General features: G+C 41.2%; 1 protein-coding gene across 7 annotated transcripts in view; it reads right to left on the bottom strand.

Moving 5' to 3' along the window:
- Positions 1–25,490, bottom strand: part of kmt2cb (lysine (K)-specific methyltransferase 2Cb) — a 66,383-nt gene that overhangs the window by 7,083 nt on the left and 33,810 nt on the right. For 2 of the 7 annotated variants that reach the window (XM_030160293.1, XM_030160299.1), the window contains 33 exons: positions 25,275–25,456; positions 24,863–25,027; positions 24,654–24,760; positions 24,456–24,527; positions 24,135–24,347; positions 22,974–23,093; positions 22,562–22,687; positions 22,310–22,440; positions 21,133–21,319; positions 18,462–18,554; positions 18,140–18,187; positions 17,001–17,141; positions 16,863–16,895; positions 16,412–16,558; positions 16,167–16,299; positions 15,832–16,076; positions 15,539–15,612; positions 14,271–14,468; positions 12,054–14,042; positions 10,505–10,818; positions 8,793–10,390; positions 8,574–8,685; positions 8,274–8,340; positions 8,120–8,180; positions 7,756–7,988; positions 4,796–6,424; positions 4,351–4,542; positions 3,123–3,287; positions 2,894–3,023; positions 2,564–2,711; positions 2,213–2,397; positions 1,939–2,075; positions 149–431 (listed from right to left, as the gene is read on the bottom strand). In XM_030160293.1, the coding sequence (XP_030016153.1) occupies positions 149–431; positions 1,939–2,075; positions 2,213–2,397; positions 2,564–2,711; positions 2,894–3,023; positions 3,123–3,287; positions 4,351–4,542; positions 4,796–6,424; positions 7,756–7,988; positions 8,120–8,180; positions 8,274–8,340; positions 8,574–8,685; positions 8,793–10,390; positions 10,505–10,818; positions 12,054–14,042; positions 14,271–14,468; positions 15,539–15,612; positions 15,832–16,076; positions 16,167–16,299; positions 16,412–16,558; positions 16,863–16,895; positions 17,001–17,141; positions 18,140–18,187; positions 18,462–18,554; positions 21,133–21,319; positions 22,310–22,440; positions 22,562–22,687; positions 22,974–23,093; positions 24,135–24,347; positions 24,456–24,527; positions 24,654–24,760; positions 24,863–25,027; positions 25,275–25,456 (9,658 nt within the window). The remainder of the gene's footprint in view (positions 1–148; positions 432–1,938; positions 2,076–2,212; positions 2,398–2,563; positions 2,712–2,893; positions 3,024–3,122; positions 3,288–4,350; positions 4,543–4,795; positions 6,425–7,755; positions 7,989–8,119; positions 8,181–8,273; positions 8,341–8,573; positions 8,686–8,792; positions 10,391–10,504; positions 10,819–12,053; positions 14,043–14,270; positions 14,469–15,538; positions 15,613–15,831; positions 16,077–16,166; positions 16,300–16,411; positions 16,559–16,862; positions 16,896–17,000; positions 17,142–18,139; positions 18,188–18,461; positions 18,555–21,132; positions 21,320–22,309; positions 22,441–22,561; positions 22,688–22,973; positions 23,094–24,134; positions 24,348–24,455; positions 24,528–24,653; positions 24,761–24,862; positions 25,028–25,274; positions 25,457–25,490) is intronic. The other 5 variants (XM_030160294.1, XM_030160295.1, XM_030160297.1 and 2 more) reach the window with 5 other exon arrangements.

The following is a 25,490-nucleotide window of genomic DNA, read 5'->3' as shown; positions in this document are numbered from 1 at the left end:
ATATTATAATTGCATTGCTGCTCTGTGCTTATTCACAGGGAGTCATTATGTTGTGCTTAAATCAGACATGACATTTTAATTAAAAACTGTATTACAGCACATGTGGGAATCAGAGATGCTCTTGTTTAATTTAGGTTTTTTCTCCTACCTGGGCTGTTGGGATGGAAACGGAAATGATGTGCTTGCTGCTGTTGCATCATCCCTGGTGCTCCGCTGGGCCTGATCATCGGTCCTGGTCGTCCATGAAGCCACCCATTGTCTCCTTGCGAGTGAAAGAGCATGGGAGCACGGGGATCCATGGTGTTGGGGCCCACCCTCGAACCACTGAGCATTGACCCGGGCCCCCTGTCTGGGGTGCTGCTGACCTCATAGCTGCTGGGGATCTTCACACACAGGAGGTCTGAAATGGCTGCCACTACGCCAGTAATGTTCTGAGAAAACAAGCAATGATTTGTTGAATTACATTATTTACATTGCACATGGGTCCGATCAAGCGAAAGTGAACGTCAACATGAAAAACATTTGCACACATCATTTATCAAGTGGGCTCATTTTTTAGCAAAAGATCTCTATTTTATGGAACTGTTATCCTTAAAATACCACTTGTAGAAAAAAAAAGTTATAACTGATTTTATCGATTGCACTTTTTACACCATAGCTGTGCCTCAGATGTAAAAATATAGCTTGAATTTGATGCTAAAAATTATATCTAAAAGATTTGAAAATTTATTCAATCTGTCACATTTAAAAAGACTATCTGTGAACCGTTACCGATAAATTGCTCTTTATTTGTATTTTACCTATATCAGTATGGACCACCACAAGTTGTAAATAACACTGTATTAGTATGAAATACATTAAATAAAGCATTGTGATTATATCTGGCTTGTTGTTTTAAAAAATAATTCAGTATTTTGGGTGACGCATACAATGGTAAAGAGTTGTCCACGTGTTACTATGGCAGCATGTCCGCGTGTTACCACATTCGTGCATCAATAAAACAGACTTTTCAATATTTTACTCCAAAATTTAATTTCAGCATAGTTGAAAATAATATCTAAAATGTTTTGTCCTACTTGATATCAATTTCTGCCAAGAACCACATGTTTTGAATGTTCGTGTAAAGCTGAAAAATCTGATGTTTGTTTCAAGTCCACATGTTACCAAGCAGTAATTTGACATTTTTCACCAAAAAAATTCACCCCCCCAAATTTTGTTATAGATAATGTTAAAGTGCTTATAAATACCTACTCAAATATGTATAATACATGCATATAAGTTACTCTGCTTACATGACAGAGACTGTTGAACATGAAACGTGTCCACGTGTTACTGCTTGATCGGACCCATATGTTATACAAAATATATCAGCAGGTAGAAACCATTGCTTGGTTTGTATGATGGTTGGACAGAAAGTGGCCTTTACTCTAAAAAAAAAAAAAAAAAAAAAAAAAATTCTGCAGGTTACACAGGAAATGTAAGAATTAAAAGATTATGATGAATTCAATCACATCCCTACTCAAAAAAAAAGTATGTATGGTGTTAGGTAAAATTACAGTAAAGGAATTACTTGCAAAGTAAATTAATATATTCTCAAACCAGATACAACTGAACTTGCACTTACCCCTACTGATGGAAAGTACATTTAAGGATAACAATTTTGACTTGATAAGTAGCTCTTTTCTGCTGAGGAGACATGAGATGTGTGCTGTGATATATATTGAGTTTTGTTTTATTAGAATGTGATCAACACATTTTACCCCCAGAACACATTTTATAGCAACACTTACATTAACACAACTTTATAAAGGGTAAAAACTTCCTGGTATTAAAACACTGAAAAATGGAATTTTCTTTTTAGGGGCCTGAAAAAAAGTTAGAGAGATGTTACAGCTGAATTTCTGCAAAACCACATTGAAGCACAGTGAGTATTCTTACCTCAGCTGCAGCTGGTCTCAGTGTGATGGCCACAGAAACCAGTCCTTGTTTGGAATCATTAGCCAGGGGGCCAAAGGGGGAGCCAAAGAACATTGAAGAAGGTTCGGTCTTTATATCTTGCAGTTTGATCTCTGACCCTGGAGGATAAAAAAGCACAATCAAGAGAAAAGACTGCCACACTGTGTATGCAGGAGCTCTATGTTCAAAATTCTACATCAAGGTCTAAATAAATGTTTTCATTATGTTCATAATTTGATTTGAGGTATTTGTTTACCTTTCCCATCAGGTGCAGGAAGCATGGGGAGGACGGGAGACAGGCAAGGGGACAGTGGTTCCTCCTTCACCAGGGACAAGTCTGGATAACGACTGATCTCCATGCCAACAACACTCTCAGGAGATGAAGATGGAACAAAACTATCAGGTGTGTCCCTGTCCTTGCAAGGCTCCTGTCCTCTATTACTGTTATTTTGAACAGGCAAAAAAAGAATGACAATTTGTCAAAATCACATAGCCCACATAAGACATAACATGATGAGTAAAAGGTCAGACATAGTCCTCAATAACAAAATGACAGTTTTAGATCACTTAAGCTGCAAAAAGATCATTTCAGAGAATTATCTGTCACCTGAGCTCCTCCTGGTTGTTGTGGGGTGGGGTGGGCAGAGAAGCTGGAACATCCACAGTTTTAGGTCCCTGAGCAATGGCCCGGGCAAGCAGATCTTCCTCTGTCCTAAATGGAACATGCAGCGGTTTTGGAACCAGTCCTTTGGATACTGAAAAAAAGACAGAAAATGAAAATGAATGAGAAATTAAAAGATATCCCTACAGAAATCATACCAAAAATAGTCCAACAAAATAGAAGAAATAAGATCTGAGTGTTTTAATATTTTGTACTTATTTGGAGGAAATGGTTTTTATGAAATGTGACAAAAAGCTCACTCTCCTGAAGCCTTACCCATAGCAGCAGCTTTGCTTGCCAGCTCTTCTGTTGTGGCAAAACCATTGATCATTTTCTGACGGTTTACAGGTGGTGGTGTGGGAGGAAGAGATGCCGGCGGTGTTGGTGGATTGCTCAGGTTACTCTGCTTTAGAAATCAGGGCCAATGTGATGTCAACACATCATGCTGCATGTTTAATTTACACTCTCTATACTCACAATATGGAATATGGTATATGGATCTCACCTTGTAGGCCAGTTGGGAGTAATAGTCAGACACTCCATCGAGGGAGGCACTGCCGAAGGTACCAGACAAGAGATTTTCCCCATTGAGTTGGCCGCTTCCATAAGGAGCAAAATGGGCAAAGTTGACCCCAATCAGTGGCTCCATCAGTGGCAGCAGGGACAACTGCTGTGTCAAGAAAGAAGCATAAAGCATGAGCACAATTAGAGCACAATTAAAGAGAAGAAACACAAAAACAACATAAACTGATGAACATTTATGACAAACAAAAACCAAATAAAAAAATAAATGGAAAATGGCATAGCATTAGCACACCCAGTGTGTATATACACAATGTAGAATAACTACACTCATTACTGTTGGATAGATTGATAACTTGTCTCACAATTTCCATGTTTCACAGCAGTTGCCAACCCATGTGAATGAAAAGCAGCATGTTTAACCCCCCCATTCTGATAACATGTTTTGCATTAAGAGGAAACAATGAACCAAAGCCTAAATTTGGTGGGTGGTTGTTTACTTAGAGCTCCCACACAGAATGATGGAGACTTGAATACTCTAATTTTAAACAGCATTATATAGTTGTTTTTTTCCCTGCAAATGCCTGATAAAAGTAAACTTATGCACACTCCTGCTTGATGTGAGATCTTTTAAAAAATAGCTCTAAAGTTTGGATTCACTAATGTAAGAATGGTTGAATTTTTGGTCCAAATATCTAACTCAAAACAGAGTCCAGATGGTCAAATGGTTATTGAAATTAACTGTGCAGGCTCTTCAAGACCAAATATGGCAGCATCCACCATTTAGACCCTATTTCTACTATTTTTGTAGGAAATCAGCATTTTACTGTTTGTAATCCTTTATTTTTCACTAAACTTTATTAAATGTTGAAGATTATACTTGATCACATTTCTAATGACACAGTAGGTTTCCTATTAGTATAAAAGGAAAAAAAACACTATAGAAGCATTTAATCATGCCCCCACTTTCATCAACAAGAGCTAATAATACCTGTGAGAGAAACTGTCATCTAATGAGTGTATAATTACTGTAACATAACACAGGTAATGAGTGCCTGTATACTTGGTAGAGATAACTTTCCTTTTCCAGTAGTAATACTGTAAAGTTCAAAATAAAGAATTCTGATTTTACCTTCATTTGTTCTTCAAGAAAAGAATGCAGTGTCACTAATTTTAAAATGATATAAGGTAGTGCTACTGTCCCATCTTACCTGTTTGATTTGGGTCATCACAGTATCAGGGCCAGAGTGCATCAGCTGTCTCTCATCCCCTTCCTTCTTCCTCCTCTTGTAGCGAGAGGCAGGCTTCTCCCCTCCTTTTGGAGCCCTTTTGTTCCTCCCTCTCTTTTTCTCTTGTTCAGGAAGTAAAGGTCCTGGGAATTCAGGAACGCCATCTGAGTATACCTGAAGACAAAAAAAGATAGTTCCATAAAAAGGCAAGAATAAAATTGACATTTACTTAGGCAGCACCACTGGCTTCAAGTAAGATGTTTTCAAACAATAAACAGTGACTCATATCATAGTCATAGCTGATCATTTTTGAATGACAATTTAACTATGCTGCACCTCCCATCTGAATCACTTAGCCTGTCCATGACTCACTATGTTGACCACCCCCTCAGCTCTTTATAACAACATGACTAACACAAAGACTGACCCCATTGCTGTCCATGGAGCTTTGCCTGAGGAGGGTTTTGCAGTCTGTGGACTCCTCCTCCTCTGAGCGCAGGCTCTCCTCTGACCTCTGCTGGGGTAGTCCAGGTGGAGGTGTACTCTTGTTCTTCAGAAGATGTTTCAGTAGTTCATTACCAGCTTCACCCTTGTTGGGACTTTGCCCAGCAGCAAAGGGAGATGTGCTGCCTTTCCCTCCTTCTTGCTTCACAGAGCTCATTTCTGAGCTGATGGACCCTTCCCTTGGCCCACGACACTCACTGGCATCAGTCTGCTCCAGCTTAATGTTGCTGAGGATCCGGTCATGTTCCTGAGCCTGTATCCTTGTTGTATCTGAGGAGAGACTTGGTTGTCCAGGCTGCCCTCCAGAAAGCTGCCTCTCTAGTTCTGAGTGACTAGGGGTGGAGGAGCCCAGTAAGGGGGACCTTGACAAGTCTTGGTCTCCAAAAATATGGGGATTTCTGGTGGGAGTTGAAGAGGTGTCTGATACACAGGGTGTGAGTGGAGCTGTTAGGTCAGAGTGAGGAGTTGAGGGAGTCTTCACTGAGTCTGCATCTTCATCCTTCTTCTTTTTGCGACTCCTCTTCTTTTTCCCTTTCTCATCTGGGATAATGTTGGAGTAGAGTTGGATTAGAGACTGGCCTGACCCTGGGAAGTTGGAAGGCAGCGGAGTCGCTGTGTCACCACCAAATGGTGGACCCTCACCTGGCATGTGCAACATTATTCCTGGTCCACTGAACTGACGGGGTCGTGGCTGTCCCTGAGGAAAGTTAGGGCCTTGTAGAGGAAGATTATCAGGCCCTATATCTGGAGGCATCATACCATTGCCCATCATGCCCCTCCTTTCCCCTTGCATGAATGTCCCAGATGGTGACCCCATACCTGGTTGCATACCCTGCTGCTGGGGAAACACCGCCTGTTGCTGATGTTGTAAAGGAGGCCTTTGCGGCTGCATGAAATCCTGCGGCAGCTCCGTGTTGAAAAATGGCATCTGCGCCAGTGGTGCCATGTTCCCCTCTTGCCCCATCATACCTTGCTGCTCCATTTCCATACGGTGTTTCAAAGCTCTCTGCCGTTCAACTTCCTGCATGAGCTGCACCCGCTGTCTCTCCTGCTGCTCCCTGAGCCTCTCCCTACGCTCACGCTCCTGGAAGCCCTCGCTAAAGGGATTGTTGTCATCAAACTTCACACCACCTGTTGGCATGGGTTTTACCCCACCTGGTGGAGCTGGTGGTGCTTGTGGCTCCATGGGCATTTGTGAATGCTGAGGTAGCGGACCCATTTGCATCTGATGAGGCTGACCTGGGTTTCCCACAGGTACCTGAGGGGGCATTAGAGGTGGCATTCCCGGTCCGCCCATAGGCATAGGAGCACCAGGATGCCATCCAGGAGGTGGATTGGGCATACGTGGAGGTGCATTCTGCTGGCCAGGATGAAGTGGCATCTGCATCATGGGGTTCATAGGAGGTTGGACCATTGGTGGTCCACTGGGGACCATGCCAGCAGGACCTGGAACCGGGTGCATTCCAGGCATTAGAGGTGTCATATTGTTCTGCTGCTGTTTAACTCTGTATTCTTCTATGAGCTCAGCATGCTCCTTCTGCTGCTTACGAATCTGAAAGAAAACATGACAGTCACAAATAACGTCAGGCTAAGGTCATCTGTGATACAACAAAAAGTGATGAACAATTAAGACTGTGTATTAGAAAGAATCTAGAAATGCAACAAGCAAATGATACAAGAGTTATAATTCAACATACTGTGATACATTGCACATTTTTGGAGACATTTTGAGAAAACAGTTTAAAAAAAAAAAAGCGTGTATGTGTTACAGAAAGTCTATTTTAATTGGTCAGAACAGAATGAATGGGATGTGCATTCAATCCCTATATCAGCAAACACCATAGTAGTTTTTGTGCAACCTGAGCAAAATTAACATTTGCCTTCATCAGTAAAATATATAATCTGCATGTGATGGTCCCTCTTTAGTCCCAAAAAAAGAATGTGTGGTGCATCTACAGACACACAATGCAACAATGAAGACCCTGTGCTGTTGTACACCATGAGACTTGTTTACAGAAAGAATAGAACAAAATCAAACAAAAAATGTGGAATCAGTTGGTGTCCTCTGTCTCTTAACGTCTGTTAGGTATAAGAAATGGAACAACAACTTTTCCTTGAATTACGTTGCACGCCTGACTGTCAGAAATGGATGTAAATCTGCTACATTAATGAAGGTGACCAGAAAAATCATGAAATACAATATATTGTATTCATACTCAAAGTAAATTTGAATATCCCTTTCTTTTTAAATTTGAATTTTTCACCCCTAGGAATAATATCTTGTTCACAAGGTGTTTCATCAGATTTACAAGACAAATTATAAAGAAAGCTTGAGCCAAAGGAGAAAGTGTTGTCTTTACATTATAACAAATAATTCAGTTTAACAAGGGTAACAGCAATTACAATGAGTCAAGAGGTTTATATCTCCAGTCTTCACCAGAAGACACAAGTTGGTCTGTTTAGAATATTTCTTTTCCATTTTCAAATATACTTGGAAATATAAAAGCTGCATTTATAAAACTATCAGCCAATCTTTCAATTAAGCTGTCAGAGCTGTCATAACATTTATCTTATGTAGACTAAACTAGCAGCTTTAAGGGAAAATGTCTCTCCAACCTGAGGAAAGGAATTAAGTATGATAAAATCAAAGATAAAGGAAAAATTCTATTCATGTTTAACTTCTTATGTGTGTTTAGATCTAATGACAGTGTTTGTTTGTAATCACAATTTAGTCTTACTTTTCTGAGATATATTTTTTATTTGAATTATAAAGAGAAAATATATTTTAGAGGGGGCCAAATAAGAGACAATGCTTAGGGCAGCTATTGTGAGAAGAGCTGAGATAGAAATTCTGTGGAGGAGCTTGACAGGCCAAGCATTTACCTGCTCCAGCTGTTTCTGCACTACACCCTGCTGCTCTGTGACATGTTTGAGCTGCTCAGCATCTTCCTCAGGGAACTCTCTCCCTGCTTTTTTAGCTGTTCTCTGCTTGGCAGACAGAGCCTTCTTAGACTTCCTGTGAGCTCCGATCTTCTCTTCCAGAAACTTCTGCTGCATTTGAAGTAGTTGCTGTGTCTCCTGGAGCCACTCCTCATATTGAGCCCTCTGAGCATTGTCTGAAAGAAGAAAAGGGCTCTTTTGTTAGTAATCTTGACAGCACAGAAAACAAACATCTTAACATTCCTAAGCCTGACAAAAGCTTCAAACCAAAAAGTTTAAGATGCACATACACTGTTAGAGAACTTACTGACAAAACCTGGTCCAAAGTTTGGAGGATTTGGTCTTGCTACTTGGGTCAATTTGCCATCCTGAGTGTAGAATTGATAAATGTTATTAGACTTTTACATCGAACCAATTTTTTAAAAAATAAAATCCATACAGCTTATTTAAAGTTCATTTACCTGTCCAACAACCTGGGGAGGAAGTGGAGTGCTTTCAGGACAAGGTGGTGTAGGGCCAGGGGGAAATCTGTCATGTGGTAAGAGCACAACCTTTAACATTTAATAATAACAGTAGCAACGCACTTTCATAGTAATACAAAACAACACATCATGAGTGTATCATTACTACTGCTTGAAAACCACCAATACAGTCACACTTTTATCATTATATTTTCCTTCACTACAAATAAATGCCATTAATTAAATGGAATCACTTGATTCACTCTGTAGTATTCTTGAATTATCTAAGTAATCTGTTACCTGTTCATGACCATTGGTGGCATACCCATGCTATTCTGAACCATGACTTTGTTGATTCCCTTCAGAGCAACCATCTTTGCTTTCATGATTGGGTCAGTGATGGAATCAAAATCTGCAAATGGCAAACATCTGTCAGAAATAATCTCTTTGCAAAAAAACACTGGTAATTCACAACTATATCTCATATGACAGATAGAAGTTGTGGCTTTAATAATTTACCAATGTTTGGAAAGAAGGAGTCACTGGAGCGCTGTCGTATCATGGCTTGCATTTGTCTCTGTTGCTGTTGTTCTTGTCTCTCCTGGTCGAGGAGGTCCTGCAAGAGCAATGGCTGTTCTTCCAGCAGAAGAGGACGGTGTTGCTGGTTGTGCTGACTTATTGCAGTGTTCAATGCAGTCTGCTGAGCCTGGCTCAAACTGGTCTGGTCGATACCAGAAGATAGCCCCGCCTGGTGGTCTGTCCCAAAGCCACCCATACAAGTTTCTCCTGCAGTGGTAGCATCAGGTATTGCTTGACTCATGTTAAGTTCAGCGGCATGCTTAATGTCAGTGACTTGGCTCTGCTGGGGCATGAGGTTACTGGCTTGATTGACAGATTCAACCATTGGATTTAATGACTGCTCCTCAGGCTGCTGCTTAATGAGTAAACCAGACAGGACCGGGGTGGAGTCAGGGAGCACTCCCTGCTGGGTCGAGGTTAAGGTGTTACTAACAGCTTGCTGGTCTACTACCTCGGGGTGCTTCTGACAGTCTTTGACCTCTGTTTTAATTTCCTGCTGAGGTGCTAAAGAAGCAGAGTCCTGATTCCCGGGGGCTTCTAGCTTGATTTCACCTGAAGACTGCTCACCCGTGGCATCTGATTTTGCTTGAATAGATGTTGAACTTGATGAAGCCTCAGGTCCACTAGAGCTTGAGTTTTTATTGACGTCTGTAGTGTCAGAATTGTCATCCATGGGATCACTAAGATCCAGTTCTTCACTGAACATGTCTTTCTTGATGTCGTCAAGGTCAGGGTCTGTGTAAGCAATAATATCAAATTTGCCAGACACCCCAAGGAAGTCATCAAGGTGTAGATCATTTGTTTCTAGATCCAGGTCTTTGCCATCTTCAGCATCCAAATTCAGGTTTTCCAAGTCAGCATCCACCAAATCTTTCACTTCGACATCCTCAAGATCTTTGACTGCTGATTCTTCTGCATCCAGTTTCTCTTCCACAGCCTCATTGTTGGCCACAGATGTGGTCTCAGCCTGCCCAGCAGGGGGTGCTGTCAGGATCATAGATGCTGCCATGTTCTGAGTCTCACTTGAAGCAGGCTGGCTCATGGATCTCATCAGTGGAGACTGTTTAAGTATGTTGTGTCCTGACATTTGCGTTTGCTGATGGAGATTCTCCATGCTTGCAGAAAGCTGTACATGGCCAGCCTGGCTAGACAAGGGGTCTGCAGCTCTGGGACCCTGATTTAATGGGAACCTGGCGTCAGGTGCTGCTGGAAAGCCTTGTGGTCTTTGAGTCTGCAGGTTGGGATCCATATTGCTTCCCTGCATGGCACCAGGAGGAAACGGCATACGTGGCCTGTTTTCTGCAGCTCTGTGTCGTAGTTCAATGAAAGGCTGGCCCATAATGTTGTGCTGTTGCACTGGCATACCCCGTGGTGGAAAGTGCTGGGGTAGCCCATTAGGGTTACCACCCATACTCTTTGCCATTTCTGCAGACATGGATCGTCTCATTTGCGGAGGGACATCCTGCATTGGGTGCTGCCCTCGGGGAAAGAACTCCTGGGCTCCATGAGGTCCAACAACACCAGGTGGAAACACAAACCTACAAAATGATAAACAAATATTAGCAGCTAAAAATGACCCAGCATTGTATAATCAGGCATATTATATTCAAAGTACAAAGGTGTTTTCTAAAGCTTTATATAATAGCACAAACCTTGGTCCTTGATGTCTCAAATTAGGATCTCCAGGATGTGGACCATGAGGGATTTGTCCCTCAGGAGCGAAAGGGACACGCTGATCTACTGGAAAGGGTCCAGGGAACCGCATTGGCCCTCTCATGGGTCCTTGACCAGGATAAGGTGGAGGAGGCCGATTGAACATTTCGCCTGGTTGCCCGTGGCCTTCCTGGGGCCAGGGTCGTGGTGTCCCTGGGGCTATGTTACCAGGAGGTTCCTGAGGGCCCCTCTCCTGTCGAATGGCACTTCTCTGTTGCTGCTGCTTGAGGATGAGTTCTCTTATTCGTTGTCGCTTGAAAAACATAAAAACCAATACGAAACTTAAACCTTTTTAAACAAACATTTAAACAATGTATATGGTACAAAGTACTTCTGATGAAACAATATGTCTAAAACACAATTTTAGGAAAACATGTCATAGTACAAGGAACATATCACAATGTGCATAGAATTTGTTTAAAACAATCATTTTTAACAAATTCTATGCACACTGTGGGGTGTTCCACAAGTTATGTTGTTGTTTATAACAAGCAATATCATGGCTATTATTTACCAAACTATTAATGGCACATTTATCGTGCTTTTAAGAATCAATGCTGCATCAGAAAACCAGTTTTGGTATCAGTATATCGCAATGCTTAAATGTATACAGGGTGGGGAAGCAAAATTTACAATGAACATTTAGTTGTTTTTTCTCAGCAGGCACTACGTCAATTGTTTTGAAACCAAACATATATTGCTGTCATAATCATACCTAACACTATTATCCATACCTTTTCAGAAACTTTTGCCCATATGAGTAATCAGGAAAGCAAACGTCAGAGAGTGTGTCATTTGCTGAATGCACTCGTCAAACCAAAGGACATTTCAAAAATAGTTGGAGTGTCCATAAAGACTGTTTCTAATGTAAAGAAGAGAATGACTATGAGCAAAACTATTACGAGAAAGTCTGGAAGATACTATTAAAGAAGAATGGGAGAAGTTGTCACCCGAATATTTGAGGAACACTTGCGCAAGTTTCAGGAAGCGTGTGAAGGCAGTTATTGAGAAAGAAGGAGAACACATAGAATAAAAACATTTTCTATTATGTCAATTTTCTTGTGGCAAATAAATTCTCATGACTTTCAATAAAGTAATTGGTCATACACTGTCTTTCAATCCCTGCCTTAAAATATTGTAAATTTTGCTTCCCCACCCTGTACATTTTGTCACATGACTAAGTTTTAACTGTCAGGTTATTTTTGGCTAATGTTCCATAAAGACTTTGGTTGCTAGAGTGGACTAACAGTACATTTTTATTAAATCTAAACATATATGGATGTATCTTGTGCAATTAATACTTATTCAGGTTAGAAATCATAATAAAAACATTGTTTCTTGTCATGTTTAGTTGCATTGATATTATGCTGCATCTAAAAATATAGAACTGACAAGAACTGAAGATTAATTAAAAAGTTAATCAGGTAAATTACTAAACTCATTAAAACAAAACATTAAAAAACAAAATTACCAACAGTATCTATGTACCTGTCTGAGTCTCTCCTCACTCTCAGCAAGATGAACGCCCTGTGTCTCTGAAGATACAGAGGGCATCTGTGGGTTGTTAGCCAGTTGTCCTGGGTCTTGTATTGCTGTTCCACTGTTACCCACACATGAGGGATCTTTCATTTCTACTTTTTCTGTTGATTGTTGGTGAGAAGATGTTTGTTCAAAGGGGTCATGACCAGGTGTCTGACTGGTTCGTCTCGAGGGTGACTGAGTAAATCCATCCTCAGAGACACTAGGATGTTTTGGTGTTTGTGAACCTGGATGAGTAAAAGGTTCTTGAAGCCTCCCTGGAGGAGGGGAGAAAGGGTCCTGGCCTCCCATTGGTCCGGGCCTTGGCCCTGGTCTGTTGAGCCCATCAGGAGTTGGCCGTGGAGTCCCTGGAGGCTGAGCATATGGGTCATTCAGCATTGGTCTGGGGACCCCAGGCTGTGAAAACATGTCATTACTTCCCGTCCTCGATATCCCAGGTGTACTCGTAAATGGCTCCATTGGACCCCTCTGGCTACCTGGTGACTTGGAAAACCTCTCCCCCACAGATGGCCGTGGAGTACCTGGTGGCTGGGCATAAGGGTCCCCTGAGTGTGATGGTGACATCCGCTGTGTAGAGTGTGACTGATGAGTGAACTGGTTCATCCCACTGGGGCGGGGAGTAGCAGGAGCCTGTGAATAAGGGTCAGAGGATGGACTAGGGGTGTTTGATGGCTGACCATAGTTGTCATGTGGACGTGGGGTACCAGGAGGTCGAGCGTAGGGCTCAAAGAATGGCCGAGGTTGAGCACCAGGTTCATTTGTTGGTCGAGAGGTACTTGAAGGCTGAGAAAAAGGGTCATTAGATGGTCTGTTGGGACCAGACTGCTGGGCAAAAGGGTCATATGTATAATGGTCAGGTCTTGGGGTGGAAGGTGCATGAGCATAAGGATTTCTAGACATTTGATTCATTGGTCCTGGCTGAGCAAATGAATGTGCCTGAGGGTGATGCTGACCCATTCTAGGAGGACTGGTGAAGTTGTCATTCCCTGACGGCCTTGGTGTGTGTGGAGGCTGAGCATAGGGGTCATTCTGCTGATTCTGGGAGAACCTGTCAGCAGGATGTGGACCTGGGCGATTGAAGGGATCCTGAGCCTGAGGAGGGGGCATTGGTGTTTTGAACAGAGAAACCGAGCCAGACTCATTACTTCCAGGAATTGGTGTTAATAAAGGTCTTGAGTAAGGGTCAGACAGGATCATCCTGTTTTGAGCCATACGCTGATAGGCTTCATTCCTTATCATGGGCCTTGAATATGGGTCTCTCCCAGGAGAACCCATTGGGGGGCGTCCCTGTGCGGACTGGCTAGCCCTGGGGGGGCCCATGGGCTTCAGGAAAGGGTCCATTTCACCACTTGGCCTTGGGGTGTCAGGAGGTTTGGCATAAGGGTCACTGCTCATAGATGTTGGAGAGCCAAAAGACTCATGAGCTGGAGAAGGCCTCCCTCTGTCTTGCTGTTCCATCAGGGAGGTGGGAGATTTACCAGATTCCACAGGGATTCTGCGACAGGTATTTGGCCCGAGTGTTGGCGGTCTTGGTGTTCCAACCATCTTTGCATATGGGTCCCAGGGAGAAGAAGGTCTAGAACCAGAGGAGCCTGGTGAGAAGACTTGAGGGGACTGAGGCTGGGAGGAAGGTCCGGATGGAGGTGGAGGAGGGGGTCGTAAGAACACATCCTCTGGAGGACCTGAGGTAGGGGTCCCTGGCAGCTGTGGCCTGACAAAGCCCTCCTTAGAACTGAGCTGTTGCATTGGAGACATGCTGCCATTGCTTGGCTGGGAGGCTGGGCTCTGGTTGCCACTGTTGTTGCCATCTCCCTCTGACTGGCTGTTATTCTGTTGCTGTTGCTGTTGTTGCTGCTGTTGGAGTTGCTCATTCTTAACCTGCTCCAGTTTCTGAGTGGCTTCAATTTTGGCTTGTTGTTTGCTTTTCTGCCGCATTTGCTGTTGAAAGAGCAAAGTAAAAATAAGTGACTAAAAAGTTGGATTAAGACACCAAAAGAGAGATTTGAAAAACAACAGAAAAATGAAACGGACCAACAAACCAATGTCATCGTGGTTAATGTGTAGGACAGTGAGTTGTATAGGGAGCTTTACTAAACCACCTCTTAGCTGTCTTAATTAAAGTGGACCTGCCGCTGCATTCGCTGACTTCACTGCATACACTCTTACCTGTCTAAACTTCCACTCTTGTTCATGCTCTGACTCTTTTGGTTTCAAAGGGTCTTTAAACAGCAGTTCTGTGTCTAGTGGTATGTTGGGATCAAACACCTCAGGAGGCTGTTGCTGTGGATGGTGCCTCTTCACCGTCTCATTCGACATCTGGACTTTGTTGATTCGCAGGGCTGCTCGGTTATCTCTTGCCTTTTGCTAGGGTAAACAAATCACAATTGCAGGAAAAAGAAACAGTGGATCAGACAAATCCTTTCATATAATGGCAAAATACAAGTCCAGGTTAACTGTGCAAACGTAATGTAACAGATTTTTTACTTGAGGAAACCTACTCACAAATCACTAACAGGTTTGGCATTACATTTTTATCTCAGTGATAAATGAGAACTTAAACTGCATAGAAAGTTTATTCAAGACGACCTCCAGCTCCCCTCACATGACACTAGACAATATGAAGTCTGATATCCAATTTTCTGAACCTCCTACATTGTCTTGGCAAGAACCAACGAGCATATCACACACTAGTAAACATAACATGGTTTCATACTGTCCACAGAGAGTCAACAACTACACTAATAATTTTGTTGGAAATACATCGGGAGTAGGTAATTGGGATCAAGGTATTCTCTGTGGCAAAAAGGTGGCACTATGAAAAGGGAATTTCATTTCTAAGAACAAGCTAGTTAACTAGCCTACAACAGGGCAATGCTGAATAACAAATAATGACGGTCATTTGATTGAGTGTATTAAGACTGTACTAAAAAAATATCAATGCACAGATATATCATACTACTAGGCTGCCATTTTCAGTTAGTATTTCTTTGGTACAGGGTTTCTTCTAAACATCATCTGGGTATCATATAATCATCACTGGAATGTCAAAGCGAGATACAAATAGAAAAAGCAGCACAAGAGAAATGTAACCCTGTAATAAAAGGCAAAAATATCCTTTAAAAACACTAATGCCAAGTTTTAATTAAGGCTAGGTCGTTGTAACTGGCCTCTGCCAAATAAAATTACTTCTAGTGAGCATAATTACGGAGACCATAGTGAGTTGTAATACTTCACAGGGCTTCCTATGTTAATTAGGTCATCTGTGAATGGCAGGATTTCAAATTGCATTGGCAAGAGGGCAGATTTACAGGAGACTTTTTGCATACTAATGCATCTGTGTAGTAGTGACAGTGTTATGACTTGTGTGGTTCGCAGTATTATGTCTTAGAGGTACACGAAGAGATGGAAAAATTCAACAGTATATGTGATCTTACCACATATGGGGCCCTGTCTTGTGAACTAGCTTTCCTCCAAAGTTTTGCAATTTGTTTTACTCGTGTAGACCAGTCTGTTGAGAGAAAAAAAAACAGAGCCGTCACGCCAGGAGTTTGAGTACACAAGTTATCTTTTTATACAATGTTGTAAAGAGAGCAGTGAGTGCATTCAAACAAATACCCAAAGGTAGGCAGAAATAACAGCAACATAAACAATAAAAGGGAAAAGATATGTGTCTGAACATGAACAGTAAAAATTTGCACAAAGGAAAATTTTAAAGCCTTCAACCAACCTGGGTATTCTTCTTTGAGGTTGGGAAAATTGACATTGGTATATAGGACAGGTGCGACAGTTGCTAGCTCTCCAAGCGTTTCTTCCTTCTCCCATTTAAGTGTACTCCTTTGGGCATTCGACATGGCTTCAGTCTCCCCCTCAGGCAACGAACCAGGAGGTGTAGGACCAGAGCAGGGGAGTCCATGGCCAGGGTAGGCCCATGAACCAACTGCTTCTCTAGGTGTTTGATTGAACTTCCTTTCTCTGTTAACAACAAAAAGAAACAGTTCAGAAACAGTATATTTTAATCACAATGGTAATGTAATCATTTACATGAAGGCAATGTTATGTTACCTTGGATTGTCAGTAAAAGGCATTCGATTGAGGGAGGGGAAACTTTCAGGTAGGCAGGGCCCTGCTGCTGGATTTGCAGGGAAACGTTGGTTTGGTCCCATCATGCCATTGATCACCGGTATCCGAGGAAACCCTACAAACATTTACAGGCTGAATTAAATGCAAATTATAGAAAGAAAAAACAAAAACACACAAAACAGAACTCAGTAACGTGGTTTGTACCACACTAACAGCAAATAATTTACCTGTGTTGGGGTGAGGCATGTTAAGCCCAGCTGTGGCAGGGAGGGGCCCTGGACCCTGGGGGTGAGGCACCTGTGGTGGAGGTGGTTGGCTCGTGCTGGGGCTAAGAACTGCTGTGAAAAGATCCTCAACGTCTTTGCCTTCCAGCTCTGAAATATTGTAGGAGAAACATAATACTGTGAGTTTATTGTAAAAGTTAGTAAACAGTATTCCTCATTCCTCCAGTGTTGAATTTTTACTATTTTTTTTTTTTAACCACATCTTGTAGAAGTGTACTAAAATATGACCACTCAAGAATAAACCATTCCCAAAACAGAATCAGACAGCATTAGTATAGCCTTAACTTTACTATCTTAACTAATAGATGCAATTGGAGTTCACAGAAAATTAAGCAAGGTGATAGAACAGTGAATCCAAGTTTGTAGTTTTGTAAGAAGCAATAAAATTACAAACCTGGAATTTTGTAAAGTTTGCTGAGAATTGATTCTGAAACAAGACGAACCAGAGGAAAATTCATCACTATAAGTTTTGTTTTAAAAAGACATATGGTGTCGTCAAGATAAAGATGAATGTCTGATCTCCCACACTGACCATCCGTGACCATCTTGTCTAGTTCTGGGCTGAGAATGCCGTCCAAGGGTTCCTCTGAGAGAGTTCGAGGTGTCCTCCGGCCTGCCTGAGACTGGGCCGCAACTGGGGAGCTGCCTGCCAGGGGCCCAATGTCCAGACCAGCTGTGGAAACACACAAAGACACACAAAAACAAATCACAACATGCATGTACACACATACAAAGTAAGCAACTGAAAACTAAACCAATAACTTAATTATAAATGGGGTCTTGAAGTGAGAACATGTTTATTGTCTTAACAGCCTGTGGAATGCAATCAAAACTTAACAATATATGACCACAGCTCCTCAGGGTTCCTGTGTTTTGGGAATATGAACAAATAGACAGGTCATACTAGTTTCGAGAAAAAAATACACCTGAATATTTGGATCAAGTAAAAGCAATTTGTCGGCTGCTTCTCTGAACAGATATAAAATTTTTTTTTACAATAGATTACATGTGACCTTCATCAGTTAAACTATGTAGCTTAAAAAATGTTAACTTTTGCCTTGAATGACATGAAAGACCAATTTACTGCTCCAGCAAATCCAGAAATCAGCAATCTTTCAATATAAATCGTATGGTAAAAAATACTGCAACCTTTATTTGGCGAGATCTGTATCAGAACAAAATCATCCACCCACGGGGCATTAAAGCTTAAGAAAGTACTCCTTACAAAGAATCAAGGACATGTACGTTGCTGCAGAACTTAAAATTGCTGAGTTTTTTTCCCATCCAGACACAGGACTGAGAACAGAATACCTTCACTGTGTTCAGAAATTGGACGACATCTGAAAATGCTCTCTGAATTACTTGTTTTTTGTTTTTTTTACTGCTTGTCCTTTCTGCTATCTTGAAGACATTTCTGGTAAGATGATTTGCTTCCATACTTATTAAAAATGTCATCTGTGTGGAACACGGTTGCAAACAATGACTGACACACCATAAGCATAGGACTGAATACTGTGCACTGGGTTAGGTAAGCTCTAAGTAGCAGAAACTGAAATGATTGAGAAAGCTAAATAAGAAGCAGCTTATACACATGCACACTCAAATAGACGCACACTGTAAGAGAGGAAGAATGCACTAAAGCAAGGGATTAGTAGGCCATAACACCCTTACCAAAAGGAGGAGGTGAGCTGTCAACCTGGAAGGGGCAAAAATCAAGACCTACAAGAACCCAAAACCAGATAAAATGAGTGAAAAACTGTGAGGACAGAACAAGCACAACACGCTTCAGACAATGCAAAGAAACAAAATATAAGGATGAACCAAAAAGCATTGTTAAAAAAAGTGACATTTAAATAAATCAGTGGTGAAAGCAAAATAAATTTGGTGTCTGAGGACATTTCTGAACCGGCAGGAAGAGATTTTGTCAACCCACTAATGGGCGACTACTGTAAACTTTTGCCGCTGTGACTGCTTGTGAGATTACATGACGCACCAGAGTCACTGCTTGGCTTTCCGAGCATTCCCAAGATGTCTGCATCAGTGTTCAGAACATCAGATAGATCAACTAATGGTTCCTCAGACGTCTCTGTAGATGGGGGGAAAAGGAAGAAACAAACAAAAGAAAGAAAAACCAAATCGTCACAAATCATAATTGATGATGATGCTGAATGGAAATGAGGGTGGAATTTGGAACCATTTATTTGGATGTCACATGGAAAATTTGGTCTTGAGCAAACAGGGGAAGAACTCTATAAGAAATCCAACAAAATGAATAGACTCACCATTAAAAACGTGACAATCTCATAGTGTGCCAGAGGAGATGTTGGGATTAATCTCATATTCAAACCTTCTATTTGAATAATTGTGCCATTTGGACTCAAAGATTGTGTAATGTAACATTACTGAAAGGAATGAATACATAAAAATATATTTTAAGTATATGTAAAAGAATGGCACTTACAGTACAGCTGTATATATGGTAATGGCTAACTTTGTCTTTCAGCTAAAACAAAAGAAACATCAGACAAATTCTGCTGAAACAGCAAAGGTACACTTTGGCAGGTCAGAATTATATAAATACATCATGTGTCCCAATTATGTTTTGCAACTATCTTTCACCTTTTTTAAAATTTATTTGTATAAGTTCAATTTGATGGTCCATGATTAATCCAAAAAAAGGTGTCACTGATGTACAGAAAATTGTTTTATAAATATAATGAAAAACAGAAAAGCTTTTGTTGGCTAGACTCAATGATGGAAGAACCTTGAGATGAAATGTTCTCTCTGGAGATTTATCCGATCACCAGGGTCTTGTTAGATTTAATATTAAAATCAGAGACTCAAAGTGAAGATACAGCACTCAACCAAAATATCTTAAGTACAACTTGAGTTATAAACCAATAAGCCTTCTGAACACATGGATTTATAACCTCACACTGAAAGGAGTCCTATTGGGATTGGATGTTATCAGATGTTAACAAGCATTTGTTTGGCCCAAGAGCTATTTTTTGTAGAACACAATGAGCACATGTGTCAAATTACAACTCAATGTGACTCACAGTGTGAGAAGCATAGCCTTTACAGAAGGTACTTTTGGGATTTTAATTACAGCGTCACCACGTTGATTGCACTCACATATGTAAGTAAGCATATGTACGTCATCTCTAGTTCTTGGACTCTGTTTCATGTTTCTAGCTAATTCTAGCTCAGGGCAATGTGAGCTGCAGCACAAGACAACACATATTGATCAGCAGAGTTCTGCCACATCAATGTTTGAACCTTAATACACTAATAATTCAGGTAAGATTTATTAAACTGCGTAACAAAACCAGGGTAACTGAAGTAGAGCAAAATGGAAACCAACTAATTACCAATTCCCAGTCTCCTGACACTGACTTCCAATATCTAATGTGATGTAATATTCAGTCATAATTTGCATTTCAAACATGTTGACATCTACTTTACTTTCTGCAGTTTTGCCACTGGTTAAAACAAGCAATCTTCAAACAATAACAATAAATGTACTGATGGTTTTCTACTATGCATGTATAAAGTCAATTAGGGAGTGAAGTTTTGTCCAAAAATATGACAGGCAGATGAAACTGGTAAAACTGTTAAATCTACTGTGTAATATCAAGTAAAATATTGAACTTAATCTTAGGACAGCTTAAAAGTGATCACAAGAACTACAAAACACTCCTTCCTTTTGGATTTTTAGTAAATTGTCAGTTTTAGAGATCCTGTGGTCTGGCTGCATAAATGTCAGTAGGCATCAGTCATTTTGTGTAAAATGACAAGAGACACAATACAGAGTGCATGAGTAGACAGGCAACACAGAGCAAGCTAGCATAGAGAACAGAAAGTGTACCTGTGTATGTTTAGTCAGACACACAATATCCTTACTAATTACAGAATGGAAATACTGTTCTTTATTTCAACAGTAATATTTAAGAAACTGAAACCTATCAAAGCATTTTATAACTGACTTCTGTCCTGCCTGCACAGATGTTCTGCATCTGTAACCACACTACTGAATGTGGTACAAAAGAATATACTGCTGACCAACCACACTGACCACATCCATTAGAAATGTCAGGTAAGGTTAGAAAACTTTAACCAGAGTGCAGTGAAACTGCTTTACAACCTGGGGTGGCATTCCTGCTGAAATTGCAGATTTCAGTCTTTGAACACTGATGACCAGAGATTAACCTCCGACTTTGTCTTTTAACATATGTTCAATGCTCAGTATGAAAGAGGTGAACACGCTCATTGGGTAATGACGATAGCCGAGTCATGGGACAAACATTCATTCATTTATGGACCGTTTAGTCCTGACGAGGCAAACAGAAAGGCCCTGCAAACCACTGCTTGGATTGAACCCAGGACCTTCTTGCTATGAAGTGACAGTGCTAACCACTGTACCACCTTGCCAACCCAGTGGGAGAGAAATTGTTTTAAAAAAGTGAAAAAATTAAACACAAGAAAGGCGTGTGTGTTCCCAGTACTTGCACCAACACTCTTTCAGCAATGGTCTACGATAACGCTGTATAAGATATTTAGACAACTAATAAAAAATGGTGCTTAAAATCAATCAATCAATCAATCAATCAATCAATCAATCATTACAACCATTGTACCAGAGACCAGAAGTAATCCATACGTACGTGCTGCTGGTCTGTTAGGAAGTGATGTTGAGGCATTAAGCAGCGGGGCTGATGAAGGGCCCAGGAAAGTGGTGGTAGGGTGCTTTCTTTCCACATGGCTCTGACCTTCTTCCAGCAAACCTGATTCCACCCCCTGCTGTCTGCTCTGCTTGCTCTTGTCCAATAGGTCCTTTCCAAAGAACGCCTCCTGAGCATGACAACACAAAGCACTGGTCACTTCACATCTTCAGCAACTGTCAACTTTCTGACATCATTTATAGGACACATTTCATAGCAAACACACCACCCTGTTACATAGGAATGATTCAAACACACACAAAGGCCCATGAGAACTGACCATAGTTAAAAATAAATAAATAAAAAATAGGGAGAAGCTCAAACTCTGTCATGTTGCTGGTGACCTCACTTCAGCACCTACCTCCCCCAACCACTTAAACCCACAAGTCATCTGCTATCCTCAACGACATGTAACTGCAGCTCCCTGCTGCACAAAGACATTAAAAGCCCAACGTGTTGCAGGTTCAATTATTAATGAAATGTGCCTCTCTGTGTTGAACCTTTTGGTTAGACTGAGCATTTTTCTCTCACAGTGGTGGGATAAAGAGCAACACTGACAGCTGTCTGTGGCTTAAGGCATATCACATATCTTTGTTTCAGCCAACACAAGGTGACACTGAGATACTGGCTAGAGAAAAGAAGCCTTGAAGTCATCTCCAATTAAGCTTTTATACGTCAATTCGCAACCATTTCAAGAGCATCATTACAGATGAGCCTCCTCTGCTGGGAGCTCCTATAGGCTGTTCCTTTTTCAAAAACGCTCACAGAGGTGCATATTCCACCAAAGTTCTGGAAGTGGTGTGCAGGCTATGTACTTTGGATTCCCAGCCTTCCCAAGGGTGACATAAAATGCTTTTTATGAAGATACAGCAAGACATGGACAGACTATTTGTGCATATGAATGGGAAACTACAACAAAAACAAAAGTAAACGAACTGTGATTAAATGATGATGTAATAGTGATCGCTGAATACAAAATAGAGAGAGGTTGTATTTCTGAATGCACTAATCACCGAGTTATGTTTAAAATATCACGCTTAATTTCAATCCTATGCGAAAGTAAATTATTCAATTACTGGTAATGTCATTCACAAACAGCGTGGTGTCAAAGGCAGCAGACCTGCAAGTAGGTTGGAAAAGCCTCCTCCAGCTTGGTTTTCTTCTTTCTGTAACGCTTCTTTATTTTTTCTGGAACCTCTGGTCCAGGTGGTATCTCATCCACAGGGGTATCAGGCAGCGCCTCTGTCCATCCTACAAGAAATAAAAAAATGCATCACTATTCTCTCATGCTTTTTGCTAATTAAAAAACATCCAAAATTAACAGATGAGGAGACAGAGTACTGCATGTGTTGACACATAATGGTGTACACACCCTCATCTTTTCCAAGGGGGTTTTCTGACACAGAGCCAGAGGAGTCCTTTCTGCAGAGGGAACGTTTGGCTTTGCCTGGACCTTGTCCAGGACGGCTCCTTTGCCGGACCATGAACCCACCAATACCTTTAGAGAAGAATTCATAGTTAGTGTTACAGATTATGGACTCGAATACGAAAATACATAAAGAACCCAACACCATTAACATTTACACAATATGCTGTATTAATTTTGAGTGAACCGCTCTATTAATTGCCCACTGTGTCCAGTGTGAACGCTCAGAAACGCTAGATAAAGCCGTCTGTAGATTAGAGGCCCGAGATGGCAGTGCTTTGCTACAGTTACAACGTCGGGCATGTACTGCACTATTTTATGCTTCAGAGGAGCTGTCTCCTTCAATCAGGTGCCCTACCCGGCCGGTACGGTTTCCTCTTCCTCTTCTTGCCGCCGTCGGGCCCCTTGGAGTCATCTTCTGCTGGCTCTCGCTCCAGGCTTGAGTCAGACTTCCCTTCACAATCTAGGAGCTCTGCCTCTGCAAGAGAGAGAGCACTGATGATGAGTGACAGCCCTGCGGCACAGAACACCCTAGCTGGGCCCCTCTCCCTCCACACAGCACCGGGGTCAATTCTATCTGAACTCCATTCACTGGCTGGACATTAGCCTGATTGAAATTAAGTTGCATTAGTACCTTAATTTCCGGTGTGATTTATGGCCAATTGTACTAGTTTTTTTGTTGTTGTTTTTTTTCGTTTTTTATCAGTCAAATTCTTTTTTCTTTATTAAGAGTTCTAAAACTGGTTAACCAGGACAGTAAGTCACCAATTGTTGGGATCACATGTATGTCTAATTTTATAATTAGTCTGTAACCTACTATAGATTATAATGTGTTTTTAATTATGATTCTACATTGCTGCCCATGGACTTGGAATACATTTTTTAACCTCTTCTTATGAAATGATCATGACAATGTGATTAATTCTTGATAAATTAAGTGTACCTGGGACTCAATCATTGTACCTGGTCAAAGGCGATTATTAATGTGTATAGATTGGAATAAAAAGAATGTGTCTGAAAACAAAGTATGGTATAGTAGTATAATTTACTTAGTAAAGCAGTTTAATTAGTCTTGACAGGAGGTTAAAAGTGTAGTAAGCAGACAGTCTTTATTGTCTTGTCTTGATATTTTACACTGGTTAATTCTGTGCCATAATTTTGTACAGATTTTCAACCACAACTGACACTTCAGAGATATTACATCAAAGAAAACAGCACAAAATAACATAATTAAAGACTTTAAATAAACATGTGATGCAAAAGCAAATTCTCTAACTTTAAATGCATCTACATTGGGTTGGCTTTAATTATATCAAGTATGACCTGAGCAGCTGTAAATATTTCTGAAAGACTTAAAACTTGTTACAGGATTAAATAGCTCAAATTAGGGAAAAAGAAGAAAGTAGCCAGCGGGAAAAATGGTCATGAGGGGAAAATCATATTCATCATCCAAATTACAGAAGGCATCTTAGCTGCTTTCTTTCATGTCATGCTGTTTCTATGTGAGGAAGGCAAGTACCTCTGTTATCCTCCATGTCTTCATCTCGAGAGTGCTCTGATAGAGGGTCCAGAGGTGCCTGAAGCACTGCCACACTGTTCTGGTTTATGATCTTCAGCTTCAGCTTCGGTTTGGGCTTCCTGCGTCGTGATGCAGTGGCAGACAGGCTCTGGAGCTGGCAAAGCCCTGACTCTGTCAAGCACACACCATCCTGGGTATAGGTCCTTGAGAGATCTGAAGATGGCAAAAAAAGAAATGTGTTATCTCAGACAAACTCACCATCTTTCTGGGAAAAATATTTGCACTGTTGTTTATAATGCATCTGCTTTTAATCTGACTTGCCTATTTCTTTTGCCTTTGTGACAATTTGCGTCATCATTACAGGCTCAATGGCGTCTCTGGCCTTGGTCACAACTGCAGCAGCATAAGACACATAAAAGCCATTAACAATAAACACAAAAGAAGGGATGGCAAATGTCACAATCAAATCGTTGGACTCTACAAATACAGAAAAACACAAAGGAATCACTTTGCTCCCACCTTTAGTGGTCTTAAAAGCTCTGCACATTGTACAGTCAAAGCTGCTGTCTGCAGCTTTTTCTACATCTTCCTCTGAATGGAGACTCTGACAAGAGGCATGAAACCATCTGTGGAAAGAAGAACAGTTTAGATAACAGCTAATTAAGCCACAAAAAATTAGTACAGACTATTTCTTCTGGGCTGACGGGTTTTGTAAAAACACCACATACCTGTCACATTGTCGACACTGCACAATGATGGTGCCTTCACTGTAGTCCAACAGGCAGATGGGACATACTGAAAGGCTGGCACAGGGGGCACATTGAGTGTAATTATTCTGCCACTCACACCTTAAGCCTGGAGTGGTTGCGCCACACTGGGTACAGGACACACACCTGCAGGAGACAGCAAAGACAGAGGTCAAACTACACAGGTTACTTAAAAAATAATAATGAATAATTATGCTGCACAAATCTCACCTTCTGACTATTATCCACATGTTTAAATAAGAAATAATGTTTGTTTTCCTCTTTAGTTTTAGAGGCATATTAAGTTTGGCTTACGTCATCTTCATGCAGGTTAGTAAGAAAACATTAACATGTGAGACAGATGTTGATATTATTGTTTCAACTTGTGACTCACCATTTGCACTTCCAACTGTCCTTGGGTACGTTCTGCAGTGGAGGGTCCAGGCAGTAGGTGTGATAGCTGATGTCACAGTCATCACATAACAGTAAACGACCCGGGTCTGTGGCCTGGCCACAGGCCTCACACACTGTGCACTCCAGACAGCGCCAGCCTTTACTTAACACCACTTTGGTGATCTGGTGAGAGCAATCATGAGACATATGTAAATGT

This window comes from Sphaeramia orbicularis, chromosome 17, assembly GCF_902148855.1.
Source record: "Sphaeramia orbicularis chromosome 17, fSphaOr1.1, whole genome shotgun sequence".
Classification (NCBI taxonomy): domain Eukaryota; kingdom Metazoa; phylum Chordata; class Actinopteri; order Kurtiformes; family Apogonidae; genus Sphaeramia; species Sphaeramia orbicularis.
This window is presented reverse-complemented; position numbering and strand designations above follow the sequence as displayed.